Genomic DNA, 19,871 nt, shown 5'->3' with positions numbered 1-19,871 from the left:
GCTTTGTCAGTGCCCAGCCCGAGAGGTAAAACACCAGCCACAGCAATGTTTCAGCGCACATTTATTGCTGCTCATTGTTTCCCTGCAGTGGATCAGAACGAAGGTCCCTATTGCACATAGATTTTTATTTTTGGCATCCTTAAAAAAAATTGCACAAGACTTTTTAACCACCTTCCCCTTGCCCCTATAGCTGACTGAACACACAAATGACATTTTTCACCTACATGGTGGACGTGGTTTGCCCAGGAGCCACGGTGATACTTCCCAGACATGGTGCTGTGGGGCTTGTGAGTCAGTACAAACCCCATGGTGAGCATGGCTTGCATCATTGCATACAGTGTGTGAGACACCCTAGACTGGAAAACATGCCTGGATGATCACTGTAGACACTTTCCTACTGCATGCAACAGATAGTTGTGGCTGGAGGTAATTTACCCCTTGAAGAGTCCCTCTGGGGTTTGGTCTGTGGAACTGGCTCAGCTGCTGCCCCGTTTCTCTGGCCAGGCAGTAACAATCCAAGCTGCACGGTGAGAATTCCAATAACAGTGAGTTTTTACATCTATGGCTGCACAGGGTCAATGAGAAAACTCCAGCCTGGGAACACCGGGTGAGGCCTGCCTGCGGGTGCTCCGTGCCACATTCAGCATCTTCCCCATTCATGAGAGGAAACCCTTGGATGCAGGGGCTCTGGTGTGCTCTGGGAGAAGCCTCCTAAGATGTGGACTTGGTGAAGCCTCGTGGACAGCGGGAAGGGTTTTGAGTTGGGTGCACTCCTGCCATGTCAGGAGACATCTGCCTGGAAAGCCCCTGTGCTGCCACTTCCCTTGGGGCTGCTGCAGGGCAGATCAGCTGGGTGCTACAGCAGGACTGTGCTTTCCCTTGCCTGGGGCGGGCAGGGAGCTGTGCTCTGAGCTAACCTGGGCGCTGCTGTAGCCACTGCCCTGCCCTGCAGTGCCACGGGAGGTGGCCGGCACCCAGGCAGCCTCTGTTGCCAGGAGAGGAGCTGCAGGCACCCTGTGTGTGTGTGAACCAGACCGTGTCGGTGGAGCAGCAGAGGAGGGAGTTGTGCTGGGCTCTGTGGGGCAGGGGAAGCTGAGGAGGTGTTTCCCAGTGGCTGCAGGATGGTTGATGGGAAGCGGCTGGGCTTGGGTGCCCTCTCAGTAGACCCAGGAGACGGGCACCCACTGTGGAGAGCTGCAGGCCTGCTCAAAGGCTTCCTGCAGCAGCTGGAGGCTCTCTTCCACGCTGTTGTTGACCAGGGACAGGTCAAAGTAGTGTGCGTACCGGCTCCGGATGCTCTCCGAGTCCTTGCGGAGCTGCTGCAGAGCCTCCGACTGCAAGGAACAGGACAGTGCTCAGGAGAGGAACTTCACAGCCCGTCCCAACCTGGAAACACCCTCCCAGCACCGAAACAACTCGAGGGGTTGAGAAGTATCAGAGCACAGAGAATCCTTAGAGCTTGTCCGATGGGCCAGGAAGTGTTGTGTGATCTCTGGGCTTGTGTCTGGGGCTTTTGCTGGACTCCATGTGGTGATGGGAGCATCAGGTTACCTGCTAGACTGAGGCCAGACCTGCTGGGTCTCGTATTTATCTTTAAAATGCTCTGTGGCAGGTCCCAGGGAGAAGGTTCACAAGCAGCAGGCTGCTCAGTGCTCTGCTGGGCACTGTCACCAGCTCCAGGCTGGGTTGGAGGTGGGATCCCTGCAGCATCCTCCCTTCCCACTGGCTTTTGACTAGAACAGCACCAGCTGGCACAGCTTTACCAGCCTCTCCACTGGTTTTGACTGGGTTTTTAGTGCTGTACTTTGATACTAAAAGCAAAGCTGCCCCTCCCCTCCTGCCAGTGTGGCTGGGCTGCCCACCTTGTAGGGGCATCCCAGGGGTGCATCCCCTGGGCAGCTCTGCCCCTGGCAGTGAGGTCCAGACCATTTCCACGTATTTCCCTAATGGAGCCTGAATGACAGGCAGCTTCTGTGCCTGGGGAGGAGGGATAGCTTGGGGTGCAGTGCTTGCTGAGCTCTGCTCTGTGCAGATATTAATAGACCTAAATGGGTATTATTAGATTATATTAATTATAATATCTATTATATAATTATATCTATTATCAATAGGTTAAATAGTCCTAAAAATACATTAATAGACCCAAATCAGACCAGTCTTTATGTCCTTCCCTTCTCTTTTGTTAGACCACCTGGGTATATATCACAGTAGTGACACCTTTAGTGGTCAGCACTAAAAACATACTACAGATGGCACAGCAATATTTGCAATACCACACCCTCCCTCAGGGCACAGCAGGCTTCTGGCTTTAAGGTGTTCAGTTCAACACTGACAAACTTTAAATATAATTATTACCCTAGGGGCAAAAAAAAAAAAAAAATAGTGCTTAGCTACCTTCATCTTGAAAGAGTTACAGAAAATATTCATCTATTCGCATAAAATTAATTTTTCCTATATTGTGGATGAAGCCAGCAGCTGTTGGGGGTGGAGAGGGGAGGGCAAGGAGCGGTTTTTGCTCACGTGAGCTCTGCGGGGTCACATTAACTCTGCCGCATCCCTCTCCTCAGAGTGAGCCGAGCTGCAGGGTTATATTTAGTGCCTGGCAGCAGGGCTGGCCCTGCCCACTGCAGCAGGATGTGATTCCTCTCTGGATGGAGGCAGCTGTGGGTGACAGAGAGTGGCCCTTTCTGCTCTGAGACCTGTCCCCTTTCCCCCCCTCCTCAGCCTGCTGCATTAGGAACTTAACGTGCTTCTAAATACCTGCACAACACTTGCTCTGAAGGTTGCATAAATATCCTCTCTGCAATCTGTAGCTTAAGCCATACAAACACAAATTTAATAGACTGGGAGAGGTGCCCTTGTTGCCATTGAAGGCAGGAGGAGCACAGCTGTGGGTCTTCTTGTTGGCCTCTGTCTTCCCATCTCCCTGCCAGACTGGGAGGCAGGACAGGGTAGGCAGCATCCCTGCATCCAGGGGGGCTTCCTGGGAAGCGGTAGCCTGTGGCTGCCACTTGGCACCGAGTGAGTTAACTGTGCTATCAGTGCTGCTTTCATCCTCACGTTAAAGGGATCAGCATCCTAATGAGGCAAAGAATGAAAGGAGCAGTTGTTTGAGTGTCTATTTGCATAGCTGATGGCAGGATAAATGGTCCTGCTCCGGGTGCTGGGCTGTGCTCCCCACTGAGATTATGATGCTGGGATGAGGGTTGCTGAGTCTACAGCTGCAGGAATTGGCAATGCCTGTTTCTCAGGTCTGGGCTGAGTTCCGGACCACCAAAAGCAAAGCAGACAGGAATATGCTGAAGGGGAGAGCCCTGGGTTGCTGCAGCAGGCTCTGCCATGGGCAAAGAAGCCCAGCCAAAGGGGGACAGAAGGGGACACCCTGCCACTCACCTCCTCTGCCTTGTCTGTTGGGGCAATGAAGACAATGAACGGGGAGAGCTCGGCCGTGCGGACAATCTTGAGAGTCTGTGGAGAGAGGAGTGCAGTTAGGCAGGGACCAGGCACAGCTGGCTGGCTGCTGTCCCCCCATGCTGCCCCCAGCCAGGCTGGCACGGTGCCTGTGATGCAGTGGGGGCTAAAGGAGACACCCCTCACTGGGGACATGAGCTCACTGGGTGGGCTCCTGGAAAAGGGTCCCTGCAACCCACTCCCACAGCAGCCTGGCCGTGGCCTTGCTGTCACAGCCAGGTGTGTGCTGTGACAGGGAACATCCTCACTGTACCCACGTCTTGCCAATGGAAATGCCACCCCAGGGCTTGCTGGCTTCTTCCTTTGGGAAGAGAAGGCAGGGACAGGTACAGCCAGCACCCATGCAGTTCAATCTGTGGCAGCCCCTGTCCACCCACCCCTCCCCCTGCTCCTCCCCACCTGGGGCTCGATGTCCAAAATGGCGACTTTGTCCTGCTGGTGGATCTTGTGCACTGTTTCAAACTTGGTGCCAAACATGTTTCCCTGGTAGCTTCCAAACTCCAAGAACTCGTTGGCCGAGATGTCCCGGGTCATCTCCTCAGTGGAGACAAAGTAATAGTCCTTCCCATCCACCTCATTCTTCTTCTGGGGGCGTGTAGTGTCTGGGGAGGGAGGGAGAGGGTGAGTGCTGGCCCCCAAAAGGAGAGGGGAATAGAGTGGAGCCAGCATCAAGCCTAAGCTGGACTAATCCCTTGTTAAGTGCTTCCTGCTTTGGACAAGTAAGGACCTCAGCCAGCTGGGGACAGGCACTGGATGAGAAGAATGAGGTGTCTGTGTGTGGGTGGCAGCAGCCCTGCAGCCTCTGTGGGTAAAGGTGGGTCCATGTGGGACAGCAGGCAGGGAGGCCTTGCATGTGGGGACCTCTGACTTCAGGGGCTTGGTGGTGCTGGAGGAACATCTCCTCACCTCCCACCTGCTGTCAGAAGGTGCTGGATCAAAGAGGTGAGAGGAAATGCATCCCATGCTGTGCCCTCCACCTGGCTGGGTACTTACATGGGGGTGGGTACATGAACTTCTCTGGGTTGTTGCTGAGCAGAGCATTCTTGATATGGCTACGGCCCACGCCACTGGCCCCTGGAGAGAGAGAGAGATGGACACTAGAGCTGAGCTCAGAGCAGCCTCTTGGGAGATGCTGGGGCCCCTCCACAGCTCTGGGTCTGACGAAAGATGCAGAGCTTGGCCAGGGCCCTGCAGAAGATGCGCCTTCTGGGCTGGTCTGTGGTGTTATCCAGCCTGGAAGAGGCTCTTCATGTCCTGGGAATGCTCACCTCCAGCCCCAGCTAGAGACAGGACTGCTGCCTGCAGAGCAGCCAGCCTGCCTGGACTTGGTGGGCTGCCCATGCCCGTGCAGTCCACCACCAAGTGCTCAGTCCCCATAGCAGGGGAGTGCTTGCTTTGGTGCAACTGCACACACCAGAGCTGCTTTCAATAGAGATTTTCCATGAAGATACTCAGGAGCTGCAAACACGTGCTTCAACTGCCCCAGCACTGCAGCACAGATGCCAGGCCATGCACAATGCTGCATGGAGGGGGTCAGCCTGTGGGATGACTGCTGCAGGCTGAAGAAATGCTCCCCAGACCTTACTAGGTCTTGAAGGACTGCAGTGCCCCAGCCCCCGTGCAGTCCTGGTTCCCACCACACAGCCCCTGTGTGCAGAGGATGCCTGGCACAGGACCTACCAATGAGCACCAGAGTCTTCCTCTTGAAGGCAGGCAGCCTCACCACCTCCTCATAGGAAACGACATCCAGCTGGTCAAAAACTGGGGTGGAGGAGAAACGAGACAGAGGGGTCAGAACTGGCTTGGCCACACCAGCACAAGCATGTGTGTGTGTGTATCAGACCAAAGCCAGGTCCTTGGGCAAAAGGGCAGGAGTAGTCAGGACTGGGCTAGGAGCTCATCCACGTTTGGCTGCTTGGGAAAAAGAGCAGCAGCAACATCAAGCAGAATGTGAGGGGCAGAGTGGGTGCTGGGGAGCTGCCAACAAAGCCAGGGCTCCTTTTGCTCATTAATTCTGCTCAGGACAGTAGGACCTGGGAGCTGAGGTGGAGAAGCAGCAGGATGCTGCAGGGAGCTTGCTGCTGGGGGAGCTTTATATATCTGGGTGATTTACAGCCTTGTTTGTTGCTGTTTGGAGCTGCAGGCTGGGCCAGGAGCCAGCAGTCCCCAGGCACCCAGCTCTTTGCTCAGTTTAGCATGGGGTGTTTGCATGGGTGGCTGAGGGGCAGTTCCCTGCCCCACCAGGGACAGGACTTGGCAGCTGTGGGAGCAGTTCAGGCTGCTCCTTAATTGCTGAGCAGCAGCACTGCCACTGCCTGCCCTGTGTTCAGCAGCCTGGGGGGTTTGAGGCTGGGGAGCCTGACCTCACAGGGCTGGGAGTGCAAGGAATTGTCACCAAGGGGAGAGCACAGGAGCTTTGTGCTGAGCCAGCCTCGTGCACATGGGGACACAGCTGTGGCCACATGAGGGGTATGAAGACTGGAGAAGGGACTCGAAAGAAGTGACAGCTATGGGGTATCCTGAGGTTCCACTGCTGACACAGCTGGGCCCTCTGGTTGACTCCCATGGAGGACAGACCCAGCCCTGCCCAGAGGCAGGAAAGATGACCAGGGCTGGGGATGGAGCCCACTGCCCTGCTCACACTTACTTGAGCTGTGCTTGGCCAGGTATTTATCTTTGCACTTCTTCTTCTTCCCAAAGGGGCTGCAGCTTGGGGATTCACTCTGGGTGGGCTGGGTGACGCTTGCCACACGCCTACCAAGAGAGGAGGACACCACCATGGCCCAGCTGTCACCCCAAGCCCTGGGACAGCAGCAGGATTGTCCCTCAGACATGCAAGAGCAACAGGCTGGCTGCTGGGACAGAAAAGGCTCACCCTGCAGCACATGAAGGGGACATTTGCCTCCTTGTCCCAGCAGTGACGCTGGTGTTACCCAACTCAAACTCCTGATAGCACATGGTCACTGCTCCCACCTCCACTCCCAGATCCAGCCCTTCTGGCCACATCCAAGGACCTACCACTCCTGCAGCTCTGGAGAAGGGATGAGTCCTGCTGACTCAGTGCAGGAACCCTCCACCCGGCCCTGCCACCAGTTGCTGTCGTCCTTGTTTATGATCTGAATCACATCACCGATCTGAAACTTCAGTCCTGCTTCCTTGCAGGGGATCAAGTTGTCTTTCTTGGGGTCGTAGTCAAACTGTGCCCTCATGAACATCTGCAAAAGAGAGAGCAGACCAGAGTCAGCAAGGCCATGCAGGGTGGCCAAGTTTGGCCCCCACATTGCATTCCCCAGCAGTGACTGCAGAGATGGCTCCAGGCACACAGCCCCTGCTCCTTCCCAGGCCCCACAGGGCTGTGTGGGGAGAAAGGAGATGCACAAAGCTTAGGGGTAAAAGTCTTGAGCATGGAATTGTAGTGAGATGTGCTGGTGAGTGGATGAGGGAAGGAGGATGGCATCTTGGCCCTACTGGGAGCTGGTGACAGGGCTGCTGCCTCTAGGCAGACCCACACACCCACAGCTGCTGTTCAAACCCTGCCATGGGGCCTCCCTGCAGTGCCCTGGGTGCTGCACAGTGCTGGTGAGTTCAGCTAGCCACAGAGGAGTCCCACTGACACGGTGCACAACTGGCGTCTGCAGTGGGGTGAGCACAGGGGTGACGTCGCAACAGGGACCCCAGGGAAGGCCATGGCTCAATCTCAGCTGCTCTGTGCTGCCTTTCCCCAGAACTGGGCACTCCCTGCATGGCACGAGGCCTTCAGGGAGCCAAGGATGCAGTGCTGTATCCATCCCTGCCTTGGTCTGTCCCAGTCCCTTCAGCATCAGCTACTCTCACAAAGCTACAATTCATCACAGCCGCAACTGGAAACGAGCTGCTGCTGCTGCTTCCCAGGCCACTGTGCATCCTCCTGAGGCTGGACAAGCCCTGAAGACCAAGCAAGTTGGCTTTCCCTGTCCCTTCTGCTTGCTCAGCTCTTTGAGAAGGGAGTCTACAGCACCCACCCCCACCAGGACCCTGTCAGGACTGGAGTGGAAGCAAAGCCAGGCAGAGAATGGAGGATTAGGAGTGAAAGGCAGAGTTTAGGGAACCCTGAGCAGGACCCTAGCAAGTTCATTACCCTAGAAACACAGCACGTAGCAAGGGGGCAAAGGGTTTCACATGGGGTGATGCCTGTCCTTCCCTCAGATGTGACAGGCAGGGCCTGGAAACTCATCCTCCCTGGGCAGAGCAGACCATGCTGTCCTTGTTCCACATTAAAACAATTTCCCACAGTTCGTCTTCCCTCAGCTGTGCTGCTGGAGGCACAGAGCCATCAGGACACAAGCATGGTTCCCTTTCATTGCCAGAAAAGAGCATATGGATCAAGCTGGGACACGAGAGCACTCATGAAAAAAATGAAATTAGGAAAAACAATAAGAGTGAAATCTCCTTTCAGGATGAGGACTGCTGCTTGCTTTGAAAGCACTCTCTGGCACCAGGAAGCTGATCACCCACACAAACACACGAGTGATACACAGCAGGCACTGCCCAGAGCTCTCTGCTCCTGCAGCACTGATGGTCCAAGCCAGGCCATTTTGGAAATACCCACCCTACACCAGTTAGGAGTTGGCATCAGACAGCTCCACACCTCACCCACAGCTGCACAGGGCTCTTTGCCTGCCTGCTGCCAGCCCCTCTCTAGGGCTCAGCTGCTGAGCAGGCTCCAGCATGAGAAGTCCTGGTCTTTTAAAGTCAAAAGGCTGCAGGGAATATGCTGGAGGGGACCTCAAGAGCCTTGAACGCTCTGTGCCTCCTCTCATTAAGACCCTCCCAAGCAGACCTGCTCCAAGAGACACTCGGCCTCTCTGGGGCAAGCCAGGGTAGGGGAAAATCATGATGCCAGGATTTTACACCAGTCCCTAAAATAAAGGTGACCATGGGGATCCAGGAGTGGAAACACAGTCCACTCTTGGTGGTGGTACTGCAACCAACAGAGCAGCTGTGGCTCTGGGAAGCAGACAGCACCACTGCCCTGGGCACAGCAGGAGGGAGTACAACTGTTGCTGGGACAGAGTCTGTCCCTGTGTCTTTCCCTGAGCCCGTGGCCAGCCTCAGGTGAACCAGAAACTGCATTCTTTTCCTCTGGGGTAGCTTTTCCCCTGGCACTGAGCTGACTGACTGAGCTGGCTGGGTCAGCACAGGGAGGGCAGATAAGACAGCAGGGAAGGACAGACATGGCCCAGTGTTTAATAAACACACATGCAAAGCTGGTTGAGCAGGACTGGGGACAGCATGGACTGAGCAAGAAGCAGAGCCACCAACACTTGCCACCATGTTCAGAACTTCAGCTTCTCTGAGTAAAGAATGACATGTGCTCCCTCAGCCCATGCCAGCCCCATCCAGCCCCCACCCTCTGCCTCTGAACTCCTCTCCCTCCCCTGCCTGGCCATGACAGGGGGTCTGCACTGGGGTTTGCTCCTGCACCAACACAAGACAGCAAACCAGCTACCACGCCCTGAAGCCTTGGCAGAGGACACAGCCCTCCCCACTACTCTATTTCGGCCACAGCAGGACTTCAAAGGCAAAGCCACGCAGGTGTCACCCCCTGGTGACACAGCATGGCCTCCCCACCCTGGCAGTGACAGCAGGTGCAAGGAGCTGCCTTCCTTCCCCCCACTGCTTCCTTCCTCCCACGCTGTGCACCCGGACCGACGTCATCCTCACTGGGGCTGCTGCACCCAGCATTGGTGAGAGCAGGGATCACAGAGCTGGGGGCTGGCCCTGTTACAGGAACGTGGCTCTGAAGGAGACCCTCACGTGCTCCCTGGTGGGCACCTGCCACTGCTGTCCCATCCCCAAACACCACTGGTGGCTCAGACATCCCAGCCCTGTGTTCCCACACACGCTTTGGGTAAACACATCCACACAGGCCCAACATATGGTTGTTTGCAGTGATGTAAGCACAGGACAGGTCCCTCCAGCAGCTCACACAAGGTGCCAAGGCAGCCACCCCCCCTTGCCCTGACACCCCTGGCTGAGCACAGCTCTCTCCCCAGCACTGGTCCTGCATGGTTTGCTCTGGTCCCAACCTGCCCCACAGCCACATCCCAGCACTGCCCGTGGGTCCAGAGGCTGCACTTACCTGAAGAGCAGGGAGGCGGCTTTGCTGGTTGGGAATGACTTTTAATGAGACCATCCCCTTGGTTTCTTTCTAGTGAACAAAGGGGAGAAAGAAGAGTTGGAGGAGGTGGTGTCTGGATCACCATCTCAGCCAGCAGCACTCCAGCACATCCCTACCAAAGCTCATGCCGTGCAGGGAGGTGCTGAGTGCCAGCACCTGCAAAGGCAGGGCTCCTGCGTGCTCCCCACTGTGCTGGGGGACACCACAGCCTGGTCAGAAACAGCTCTGCTTGGCTTTGCCATACTTGTCACATTCCCATGGGGGACACCAGCACCCTCACAAGGGTCTGGCTGTGGGCACTGCTAAGCACCACCAGAATGAACATGGAGATCTGCATCATCTCCACCCTGGCTGCTCCAGTGAGGAGCCTGGGAGGAGAGGCTGATTCTTCCAGGTCCTCTCCATGCTGGCCTCTTGCTCTGGCCCTCCTGGTGGCATTAAAGCACAGCACTCTCTTGCCTGCCACAGGCCAGTGCACTGTTGCCTCACTTGCATCACAAGATCCACATGGTCCCATGGGGACAACCACATGTGGAGGCCTGGAGGGACCACCTGGGCCAACCACCCTTCTCAGGAAGCAAAAACAAAGACAAGCTCCTCCTTGGTCCCGCTGTCTGGAGCAGGGACATCCTGTGGCACTTTGGCAAGGCCAAGCCTCCTGCTTAGGACCCTCAAGCAGCAGCAGCACCTCCCTCCAACAAGGTGCCGTATGTTGGGCATGGATCAGGATCAGGATCAGTGTGTGAACCCAGAGCAGGTTGGAGGCCCTGTGCAAAGCTGTCTCTGGCAAGGGCCAGACAGGATCACCATGACCTCAGCAGCAGGCAAATGGCACAAACATGACATGCATGTGTGGCTCAGGTCTGCAGGAGCAGTGCTGGAGCTGCACACCAACCTTGGCAAACAGAGGTGGTTTCCAAGCCCCACACAGGATCAGCACATGTCAGGGACCCAGTCAACAGCCTTCACTGCTGCTCCAGGAGGCCACAAACAAGCAGCAAGCACAGACCCCACCGGGGCTGCATGCAGGGTGCTTTCTGCCACATCACACTGCCATATGCAGGCAGCTGTGTGCTGGCCCTGGTGTGTGGGAGGGAGTGAATGCTCACAGCATGCAGACCAACAGGGTCCTTCCCAGGGAACAGCCCTGACACACACAGATACCTACCAGCATCTTCTGCAGCTGGTCAACTGAGTGGTTGCTCGCACTCTGCCCATTGATTTCTATGATTTCATCACCCACGTGAAGGGAGCCTGCCAGCAACGTGAGAAATAAGAAAATGCAGAAAAGGGACAAACCCAACTTACACAGCTCCATCAGCCTCCTGGGCAAGCTGTGGCCAGGACACTGCAGTGTTTGCCTGGCAGTGCTTCTGGAACCACACGTGCCATCGAAGCACATGGGAGTAAAGCACAAGGGGAATGAATTCTTCCCCCTCCACCCAATAGACACATTTAGCCAGTCTGAAAATCAGGCTGCTTTCCAGTGTGTGGAAAGTGCTTTGGACTGGTCAAAGCACCTGGATCAGTGTTTCAAACCCAACCCCAAGTACCTCTCCCAAAGCCAATGACAAGCTCCTTACAGGGCCCTTAACACAAGCATTCCTGGCTTTGTGTGGTTTCAGTTTATATACCCAGGCAGATTACAGCCTCAGATACACTGCTAAAAATCAGGCTCCAGTAGTGTTATTGGAAAGGCTCCTGTCTTATTTTGGCAGTTGTAAGCACAGACTTCCCACTTGGATCCAAGGCTGGAAAAGCAGACTCTTCTAAGCAGAGAACATCTCGTATCCACGCCTCCCTGGCAAGACCCAAACCCAGAAAATAGCACCTATTTATTTCTTTTGGCACCTTATTTTGGTCTGCAGAGCCAATCTACAGGATGCCTGTTCCACCTGTGCACTTTAGGAATGGGAAGAGCTTCCCCCACGGTCCCCATGGTATGATCCATCTCTTCTTACAGTGACCCCACCATGAGACAGAGACAGATGATCTCCAGTTCCTTTTTAGGAGAGCCCTTCCCCCAACCCTTTATTTATCCCTAAAGCCTCCAGTGTATTAACATGACAATCATGCAGAGAGACCAGTGAGTTCCAAGCTCCTGACACATCCCTAGAGGAGGAACAGGCACAGATGTCCATGTCACAGGGGAAAGCCAGCACTGCTGAGGACCTGCCTTATTGCTGCATGGGAAGAAACCACCTGCAGACATGCACTGCTTCTACAAGCCTTGTTACCTTGTCTGTGAATCATGCCCCCATGGAAGATCCTGGCCACCATGCAGCTCTGCTTGTCATTTTGCTTCAGTGTGATTCCCTGGAAGACAGGAAAATCCATGACTGCTCGCTAGAGGGGAGAGCTCTCCTGCCCTCAGCAAAGTCCACTCCAGGCCCATGTCCACAGTGGGCTGTGCAGTGGCTGGGGGGAAGACCCTGCTAGGCCAACTCAGGCTGCTGCAACTCCTCTTGGCACCATTAACACCATCCTCTGTGGGGCTCGCTTCGGGTGCCCGGGCAGAAGGCAGAGTCCAGCAACTTTTTCCCATGGCCGAGATCTCCAGTGATCTGTTTCCCTCAAGGCCAGCCTGCTGGCACAGCTCAACCTGCCCTCCACCCCCCGGGTGCCATCCAGCTTTGGGGCCTTGCCAGTTCTCACCATGGGCTCCTCGGTGACCTTCTCGAACTGCACAAGGCGGATCTTGCGCACCTCGCGGCTGCTGCTGTGTGAGGGGCTGCCCAGGGTCGCTGAGCCGTTGGTATAAATGTCCTCAGTCATGGCGTTTGGGGACTGAGTCATGGCCTGTCAGGGCAAAACAGAGACCACGGTTTAGGGGCTCCACCTGGGAATGTTGGATCCCTGCTGCGGGGCTGAGCTACTCAAACATGTTAAGGTGCCTGTGGTGCAGGTGGAGCACAGTGGAGGAGAAGATGCTAAGGGCAAGAAAAGGAAAGGAGCAGAAGAGCTTGAGCTTTGGAGATGTGGATGTGGGTTTAATCTGCAGTTTTCCAGCCTGGGAAACACAGGATGTAAGAAAACTTTGGAAAAGCTACAGGTAGCAGAAGCCGAAAGAGTCCCCAGCTGATCTTCTGAAGCAAAGAGTCACAAATGCTCCTTGTGTGTCACAGCAGCACTTGGCTCACAGACAGCTTGCTGCAGAGCATAAAGCCCAGGACATCCTCACCAAGTGAACGGAACAGTTTGGGACTCACCCCTGAGAACTGGAGCCAGGCTTTGCTCTTGCTCAGTTTGCAAGTTCAACCTTTCCTGACCTACATCAGTGGGCAACTGTACGGTGCAGAACCATGTACACAACATCCAGGCACTGAAGGCAGTGTGCTCCCAAGCCAGCCAGAAACATCCCATTCTCCTTCCCAGCTCCCAGCTACAGGTGCTTTCATGCTGGTTTGCACTGGGATGCCAAGCAGGGACTTTCAGCCCTGAGGAAACCTCTGTTCTTGGTTTCCAGCACGTGCTGGCACCAGGGCAGATGGAGAGTGCATGGGGTCCTATACAAAGACCTCCAAACCCATCCTGCCTGGTGAGCTTCTCTCTCCCAGCCCAAGAAAGCCTGATACAGTCCTGTTAAATCTCTCAGACGTGCTGGGCAATGTCTCCACACAGCTCACAAATGTGCCTGTTCAGCCCCAAGTGCAGTGGACTTTCCTCAAGCCTCTCCCAAATCAGTGCTGGCCCAGCAAAACTCAGGCCAGCTTCGATCTGCAGCCCTTGCCCGCCCCGTTGGCACAAATTCCCATGCCAGCCCATGATGCAAAACAAACTCTGCTGGCTGACCCACTCCACACCAGACTCCCGGCTTTGCTGCCCAGTTTGCAGCCTGCACCCTCCCTCCCAGCAGTGCCTGAGCTGAGAGCCACAGCGAGCAAATCTGCAGGGACACCCAGCAAGGTCCTCACTGGCTTCAGTCCTGCATCAGTGTCGTGGCCATCCCCAGACAGGCAGAGCCAACACCTCTCCCCACCACAGCCTGACTCCATGTCAGGAGCTGGGAAATATCAGCCTGACCCCTTGCCCCAGCTCACTCTCACCCACCCCAGGCCCCCGGCCTGGAGCAGAGGAGAAGCTGCAGCCCCACACTGCCAGGTGGGGAGGCAGATCTGGTGAGGCCAGAGGAAGGCTCTTGAAGAGTATCTGCTGCTGGGCTGCAGCCACGGCACTAAACCACAATAAAATGAGCTTTGGTAGGGATGTGCTGGAGTGCTGCTGGCTGAGATGGTGATCCAGCTCTGTGTGATGGCAGAAAGGAGGGAGGGAGCCAAAGAAAGGGGCAGCAGAGTCAGGACTAACAAGGACAGCAGGAAAGGTCCTGGCAGAGAGGGACAGACCAGGCACGGTCACTGTCACAGCCCCCAGAAAGGGCACTGGTGGGGCTGGGCCAGGGAGGGAAGGGCTCAGGGAGCTGTGTGCCCATGATGCAGGGATTTATTTTTAAGCCAACTACTTCCAAAAGTGCCAACCAACCTCCTCCTCAAAAGGCAACCACGTGGGCTCCAGCTGCCAACGGCTTAAACATGGAGAAGAAGGCTGAATCCCAGCCCAGAACAGCACCCAGGCCATGGACTGGCAAGATGGAAGGAAGAACAACTTGCATCCATTTCCCTCAGCCTGGCTTGCCAGCCCTAGCAGGGCATGATGCTACCACACCCTTTGCAGTACATAGGAACATATCCAGCAGTGTGCATGCCTAGAGCTGTCCCCCTCTGCCAAACCAGCAGGTGCAAGGAGGAACAGGAGGACAAGGACCTTCTCCAGCCTGACCAGAGGCCAAAGTGCCCATGGGGTGGTTGGAGTCAGCACAGATCATACTTATCTTGGTCATGCCTTGGGAAAATGTTAAACCATGCAATTCCTGGCTTCAAACCTCTACGCTCAGCACAGCCCGATGACCCAGGACACAGCACAGTCTGCTCCAGGGACTGGAAGTTCCCATCCTCACCATCCCCATCAGCTGAGCCTCCTGACCCCAACCTTTGCTCTTTGCTGAGAGCTGGAGAAAACACCCAGCTCTCAATGCTGACGCAGCACCAGTGTCACCCTGGTGACTCCTGGAGAACAAGCTCTGTCACCAGAGACTGGCTGCTGTGCCTGGGGATGGCCACCAGTCACTTGATGGCAACTCTGAATGCAGAAGAGTTTTCCAACAACTCTCTCTGCCCAGAGCCATGCTGGAATGGTGTGGGCTGTTTTGCTGATGGCACTGGGCAGCCAGCAGGTCTGGACGGGAAAATGCCTGGTTCATGAGGACAACCAGGACCCTCGGGCAGGCAGATTCAGCCCTGATGTTGGCACCCAGAAACAGGAGATGTGTGTGGCTGTCATGCCCCACGCACATGAGCCGGCTGGCCCGATCGCCTTGCACTCTCCTGGCAGCTGCCACGCTCTTGGCTGGCTTGGCCCAGCGTAGTCTGTGACCTTAAGAGCCTTTTGAGTCATGCTGGTGACTGGCCAGACTCTGCTCCTTGTGCACTGCTCCACAGGAAACATCTGGGAGTGCTGCTGAGAGCCAGCTCGTGGCCACCAGCCACTGCCAGCTCTGCACAGCCCCGGGCTCTGTCGCTGCCAGGGTCTGTGCTGGGGCAGAGGTGGGGCAAGGAGGTTGGGGGGCTGAGCTGTGCAATAGGGGTGCAGGACAGCCCAGCACCCAGCAGCCCTGTGTGCCTTGCAGCTGCCTGACGAGGATACAAATCCCCCTGCACAAATCCTGCTCCAGTGGCAATGCACACAAGAGCCACCAGCTCCATGGGTCAGAGGTGCCCCACAGCCCCCTGCCTGCATTTTCCTCAAGAGCCCAGATTTCTGCCCCATATCCTGGGGCAGAGGGAAGTGTACCAGTTCCTCGGGCAGCGTTTACCAACAAGGAATGCAGCGAGGATCCCAGGACTTGGCATCCTGTCCCCCAGTGGGGTCAGCACTGTCTGCAGGGGTTACTGCTGCTGCTGCACTCGCCCCACCAGGCTGGATGCCATGGGTAAATCAAACATTAACTGGGCAGCTTGTTTGCAGGAGGCTGAAGCAGCACTTGAGGAAAGCAGCACTACAGTGCAAAGGGCACGTTCAGAGATTTGGTTCCTGGGCTCTCCTTGCTGCTCTAACCAAGAGACTTCAGTATCAGGTAGCCTTGGAAAAACAGGGCTGCCTGGCAAGTATGTGGAGAAAAGTGCTGCTGGTTTTGCCAAGCAGGTCCCCAAAGTGCAGCAGCTTGGATACAAGAAGGAACCCTGGAGCCAGGTTTCTCTGGGATTGCCCTCTTGGCTGGCAGGAAGACACACTCTTCTCACACTGTGAGGATCAAAATCCCAGCTCCCTCCATGAATCATCACCCCTCACATTATAATCACCATGGGTGCATGCAGGGGCCTTGGGGCATTGCTTGGTGCAGAGATGTCCTGACCCAGCAATATCTCCTCCCACCCTCCAGTGCTCCAGCCTTGCCTCCCTCCCCATCCAGGATCTGTCCATCTCAGTCTTGTACAGCTTAAAAAACATAGCAATGTGTAAAAAAAGCAAAGTAGCAAAAAATTGAGCTTGGGAGCTGCTTTAGGGCTGCTCCAGCAGCCTGGAGAGCAACAGCCATGTGGACATTTAAAAGTAATTCATTCTGCCAGGGGCTACTGACTTCCCAAGTCTGCCTGCACAACCACAGGAATAATCTCACCTAAAACCCCTTCCAGCAATAGGATTGAAGTTAAAAAAAAAAAAAAAAGAATCAAACCAACAAACATTTAAACCAAAAAGGATTTACACTGCTGATACTGGGAAAAGGCCCAGCAACACCAACAGGTCTCTGTGGGAAGGGGAAAAGAGAAATAGGAGGGATGCAAAATGGTTGTGGCAGCCAGAAGGTGCTGCCAGCTCTGTGTGCCCTCACGCTGACTCCAGATCACAGAGTGCCGCAATGGAGATGGGCCAGATTTTCAAGGGAGCACAGTCAGTTTTGCTGAGGCACCACCTTCCCACCAGAAAAGGCTGATGCAGCCTTCCAGATGTGTTTGTGAAGCTGGTCACCTCTGAGGGACAGCCAGTGGAACCACAACACTGACAGAAGGAGGAGCTGCCCTGCCACTCCATCCCAGCTTCCAGAACAAGCCCTGCAAAACAGCTTTTTCCCTGTAGCTGCTACACACAGCAACACAGCCAAATACATTTGAGATTAAAAAGTTTGAACCAGCCCTCCCCACTTCATCAGTCAAAGCCAGAAGTTTAGGTCGGCTTTCAACCGAGTTTTACCTGTGGTCAGTTCAGGATTTGGTCCCTGGGGGATTGTGGCCTGAGTCTGCTTTGGAGCTGCTGCCAGCTGGATGCTGAGAAATGCTGCCCAGAGGCAAGTGCAGTTCCCTCTGTTCCTTCTGCACCCTCAAGATCAGCTCTCCCCAGAAGTACCCTCCTTCTCTCCATCAAACTCCCAAAGGTCACATTCGCTGCCCATTTTACAGCTGGGGAACTGAGTCACAGATGATAAAGGGACAAGCCCAAGGACATCCTGCCAACCAGGAGCACAGCTGGGAATAAAGCCCACACCTTTTTGGTAAATCTGTACTTGTCAGTCAGGAGATATGGCAAAGATATGCAGGCACGTGGCGAGGCTCAAGGCAAGAGGCCTGGGATTGTTTTCTAGCAATAACATGGCTTCCACTTGCCATGATTTGCATGCCCTGCCACCACGTGAGGAACATAGGACAGCAGCTCCCAGCACGTGGCTCTGCCAGATAAAATGCAGAAGAGAAACCTCCAAGCCACCCTGTTTGACTCCAGAGCAGGAGCAGCCAGGCAGACCCAGCACCCCGCCCAAGAGCTGCTGCTGGGCAATGTCTGGGTGTCCCACGGAGGGGCCACAGCCACTGTGGGCCAGCACCATCTCTGCGTGTCCATGACACAGAGGTGGGCATGTGGGCAACTGGCAAGCTCAGGACACTGTTGGATGCCAGCCCTACAGAGCTCCTTTTAAAAGGATCTCAGTAGATCTCAGATCACAGATCTCAGTTCACCATCTCTCCCTTTATCCCTACTGAAATAAATACACTGTAATACCAGGAAGCTGTAGGGCAGCTCCTACATTTTCCATGCTCTGCTGCTGTCGGCAATTTATCCTTGCTCTGTTTGCAGCCAGGCAGGCCCTCTGCCTGGATCTTGCAGGCAGAGGGATGGGAGAGCTCCTCTCAGCAGCTGCCTGGTCCGGACACTCTGCTTTAATTTTTTTTTCCGACTGTTTTTTTCAAAGCACCCTGCCAGGGTTGAACCATAAAAAGCAGATGAGGCACTGGTGTGAGACAGATCTGACAAGCCTCTTCTGCATGTTTAAGTGTCCAACAGGATGGGCCAAGGACAGCACTTCAGGGAAATTTCCTCCCTGCTCTCTCTCAGAGGCTCCCCACAGCTGCAAGGAAACCTTAGCCCAGGCACATTATGCCATGGCTTCACCAAGGATGCCTGTTCAAAGCTGAAAACCTCTGCCGGGAGAAAAGCACCAGCTGTTTAACACTGGCAACTCTTGACCTTCTCCTGGTTGCACCCAAGCTACCCCAAGCAACACTAAATGAGGAAGGAGCCCACCCAGCAGAACCAAGAGGGCTGGTACAGGCTGCTCTCCTTCTGTTGGAGGTGGGTGCATGTGGCCATCGGCTCATTCCCTGTCCTGGGGTAGCCATGAGAAGGGCTGCTTGCATCCTCCTTCCCTGGGGAAGAGACCCCCACCCTCCTCCAGCCCATGCTGTGGACCTGGAGGTTGCTCAGCAGCTGAATCAGCTCATGTGACAGGCAGTTCCAGTTCAGACCAGCTACAACTTTGCAGCAAAACAAGCACAACCTCTTCCGTGGCAGGATGCTGGAGCCTTCCTCCCCTGCACCCAGCCCCTTCTGCTCTGCCGGCTATGCTGGCTGACCACTCCCCGGAGGCACCCCACGTCCCCAGCGAGCATCCCTGCTCCCGGGGTGCTGGGGACCAGCAACGCCACGCACAGGGCGCCCACCTGGCTGCCCACGGCGGGGTCTCTGCCCCTGGGACCCTGCTCGCCCCTGCATGTGCGGGAGGGACGGGATGCAGCGGGACCCCCGGGGGACCCGTGCCGGGCCTGAGCCGGGCGCAGGGTGCTGGGCTAAGGGCCCGCAGGCAGCGAGGCCCGCCGGGGCTCCCTGCTGGGGCTCGGCGGGGCCGGGGCCGGGAGCGGGATGGGTCCGGGGGCGGGGGGCAGGCAGAGGCGCGGGGTCCGGGCGCGCACCGGGCCGCTCACCTCGGGCTTGGGCCGGTTCTGCAGGAGGTGCTCCAGATAGAGGTCGGAGAGCGCCGTCCTCATGCTGCCGCCGCCGGCGCTGCGCCCCGACTTGAGGGTCATCGCGGCGGCAGCTGCGGCCGGTCCCGCTGGCCCCGGCAGCGCTGAGCCCCCGGCCCGGCCCGGCTCCGGCACCGCCGCCGGCTCCCCGCACGCTCCGCCCGTGTGCGGAGGGGGCCGGCGGCGGGCGGGCGGAGCCAGGCGGCGGGGGCGGGCCGGGGCCGGGCCGGGGGCTCAGCGGGGCTGCCCGGCTGCAGCGGGGCGGAGGAGCCGGCGGTGGGAGGGTCGGGCAGGGCGTCCCCGCCGCCGCCGCTCAGCCTCGCCTCGCTGCTTTTCCCCCGGGGCAGTGCCCCCATCGCGTCGGTGCCGTGCCAGCCCCTCGCCCGTGCCTGCCTCTGGTCGTGCCGAGCACTCAGATGACAGACTATGCTGAGTTGGAATGGACCCGCAAGGTTCGTCGAGGCCAGCTCCGGGCCCTGCACAGAACATCCCCAAGAGTCACACCATGTGCCCGAGAGACCTGTCCATCTGCTCCGTGAGCTCTGTCAGGCTGGTGCTGTGACCACTGCCCTGGGGAGCCCGTTCCAATGCCCGACCACCCCTCTGGGTGAAGAACCTGTCCCTTACATGCAACCTAAACCTCCCCTGACACAACTTCAGCCATTCCCTCGGGTCCTGTCACGGGTCACCACAGAGAAGGGATCAGTGTCTGCCCCTCCTCTTCCCCTCATGAGCAAGTTGTAGTGTGCAACGAGGTCTGTCCTCAGTCTGTTCTCCAGGCTGGACAGACCAAGTGACCTCAACTGCTCCTCTCAAGGCCCTTCATCTTCATTTCCCTCATTTGGACGCTCTGGGCAGAGACCCAGCAAGGACATGGGGAGCGCCTCTCCAAAGCGCACTGGTGCCTAGCTGACTCTCACAAACCAATGGGTCATTCCTGGGCTCCACCAGGGTGC

The 19,871-nt window shown here is 56.4% G+C and overlaps 1 protein-coding gene across 1 annotated transcript; it reads right to left on the bottom strand.

Annotated features, from left to right (window-relative positions):
* Window positions 1-44: 44 nt before the first annotated feature.
* MPP1 (membrane palmitoylated protein 1) lies at window positions 45-19,108 on the bottom strand. Its single transcript, XM_039572065.1, has 12 exons — window positions 18,877-19,108; window positions 12,287-12,430; window positions 11,869-11,947; window positions 10,800-10,885; window positions 9,593-9,661; window positions 6,490-6,686; window positions 6,119-6,225; window positions 5,152-5,232; window positions 4,465-4,545; window positions 3,871-4,073; window positions 3,394-3,468; window positions 45-1,334 (listed from the first exon to the last, which is right to left on the bottom strand). Exons 1-12 carry the CDS (start codon window positions 18,976-18,978, stop codon window positions 1,158-1,160), a joined length of 1,401 nt encoding a protein of 466 aa, XP_039427999.1. The 5' UTR covers window positions 18,979-19,108; the 3' UTR covers window positions 45-1,157.
* Window positions 19,109-19,871: the final 763 nt, after the last annotated feature.

The sequence above is a fragment of the Corvus cornix genome, chromosome 4A (assembly GCF_000738735.6).
Source record: "Corvus cornix cornix isolate S_Up_H32 chromosome 4A, ASM73873v5, whole genome shotgun sequence".
Lineage (NCBI taxonomy): Eukaryota > Metazoa > Chordata > Aves > Passeriformes > Corvidae > Corvus > Corvus cornix.
The sequence above is the reverse complement of the archived record's forward strand: the minus strand, read 5'-3'. Positions and strand labels throughout refer to the sequence as shown.

Excerpts from the sequence above, each read along its gene's own strand:
- MPP1 (XM_039572065.1), bottom strand. The coding sequence starts at position 18,978 with ATGACCCTCAAGTCGGGGCGCAGCGCCGGCGGCGGCAGCATGAGGACG. Across the intron at positions 4,546-5,151 it reads GAAGACTCTGGTGCTCATTG|GGGCCAGTGGCGTGGGCCGT; the intron begins GTAGGTCCTGTG and ends CTCTCTCTCCAG. Across the intron at positions 4,074-4,464 it reads GTTCATGTACCCACCCCCAT|ACACTACACGCCCCCAGAAG; the intron begins GTAAGTACCCAG and ends CTCCCTCCCCAG.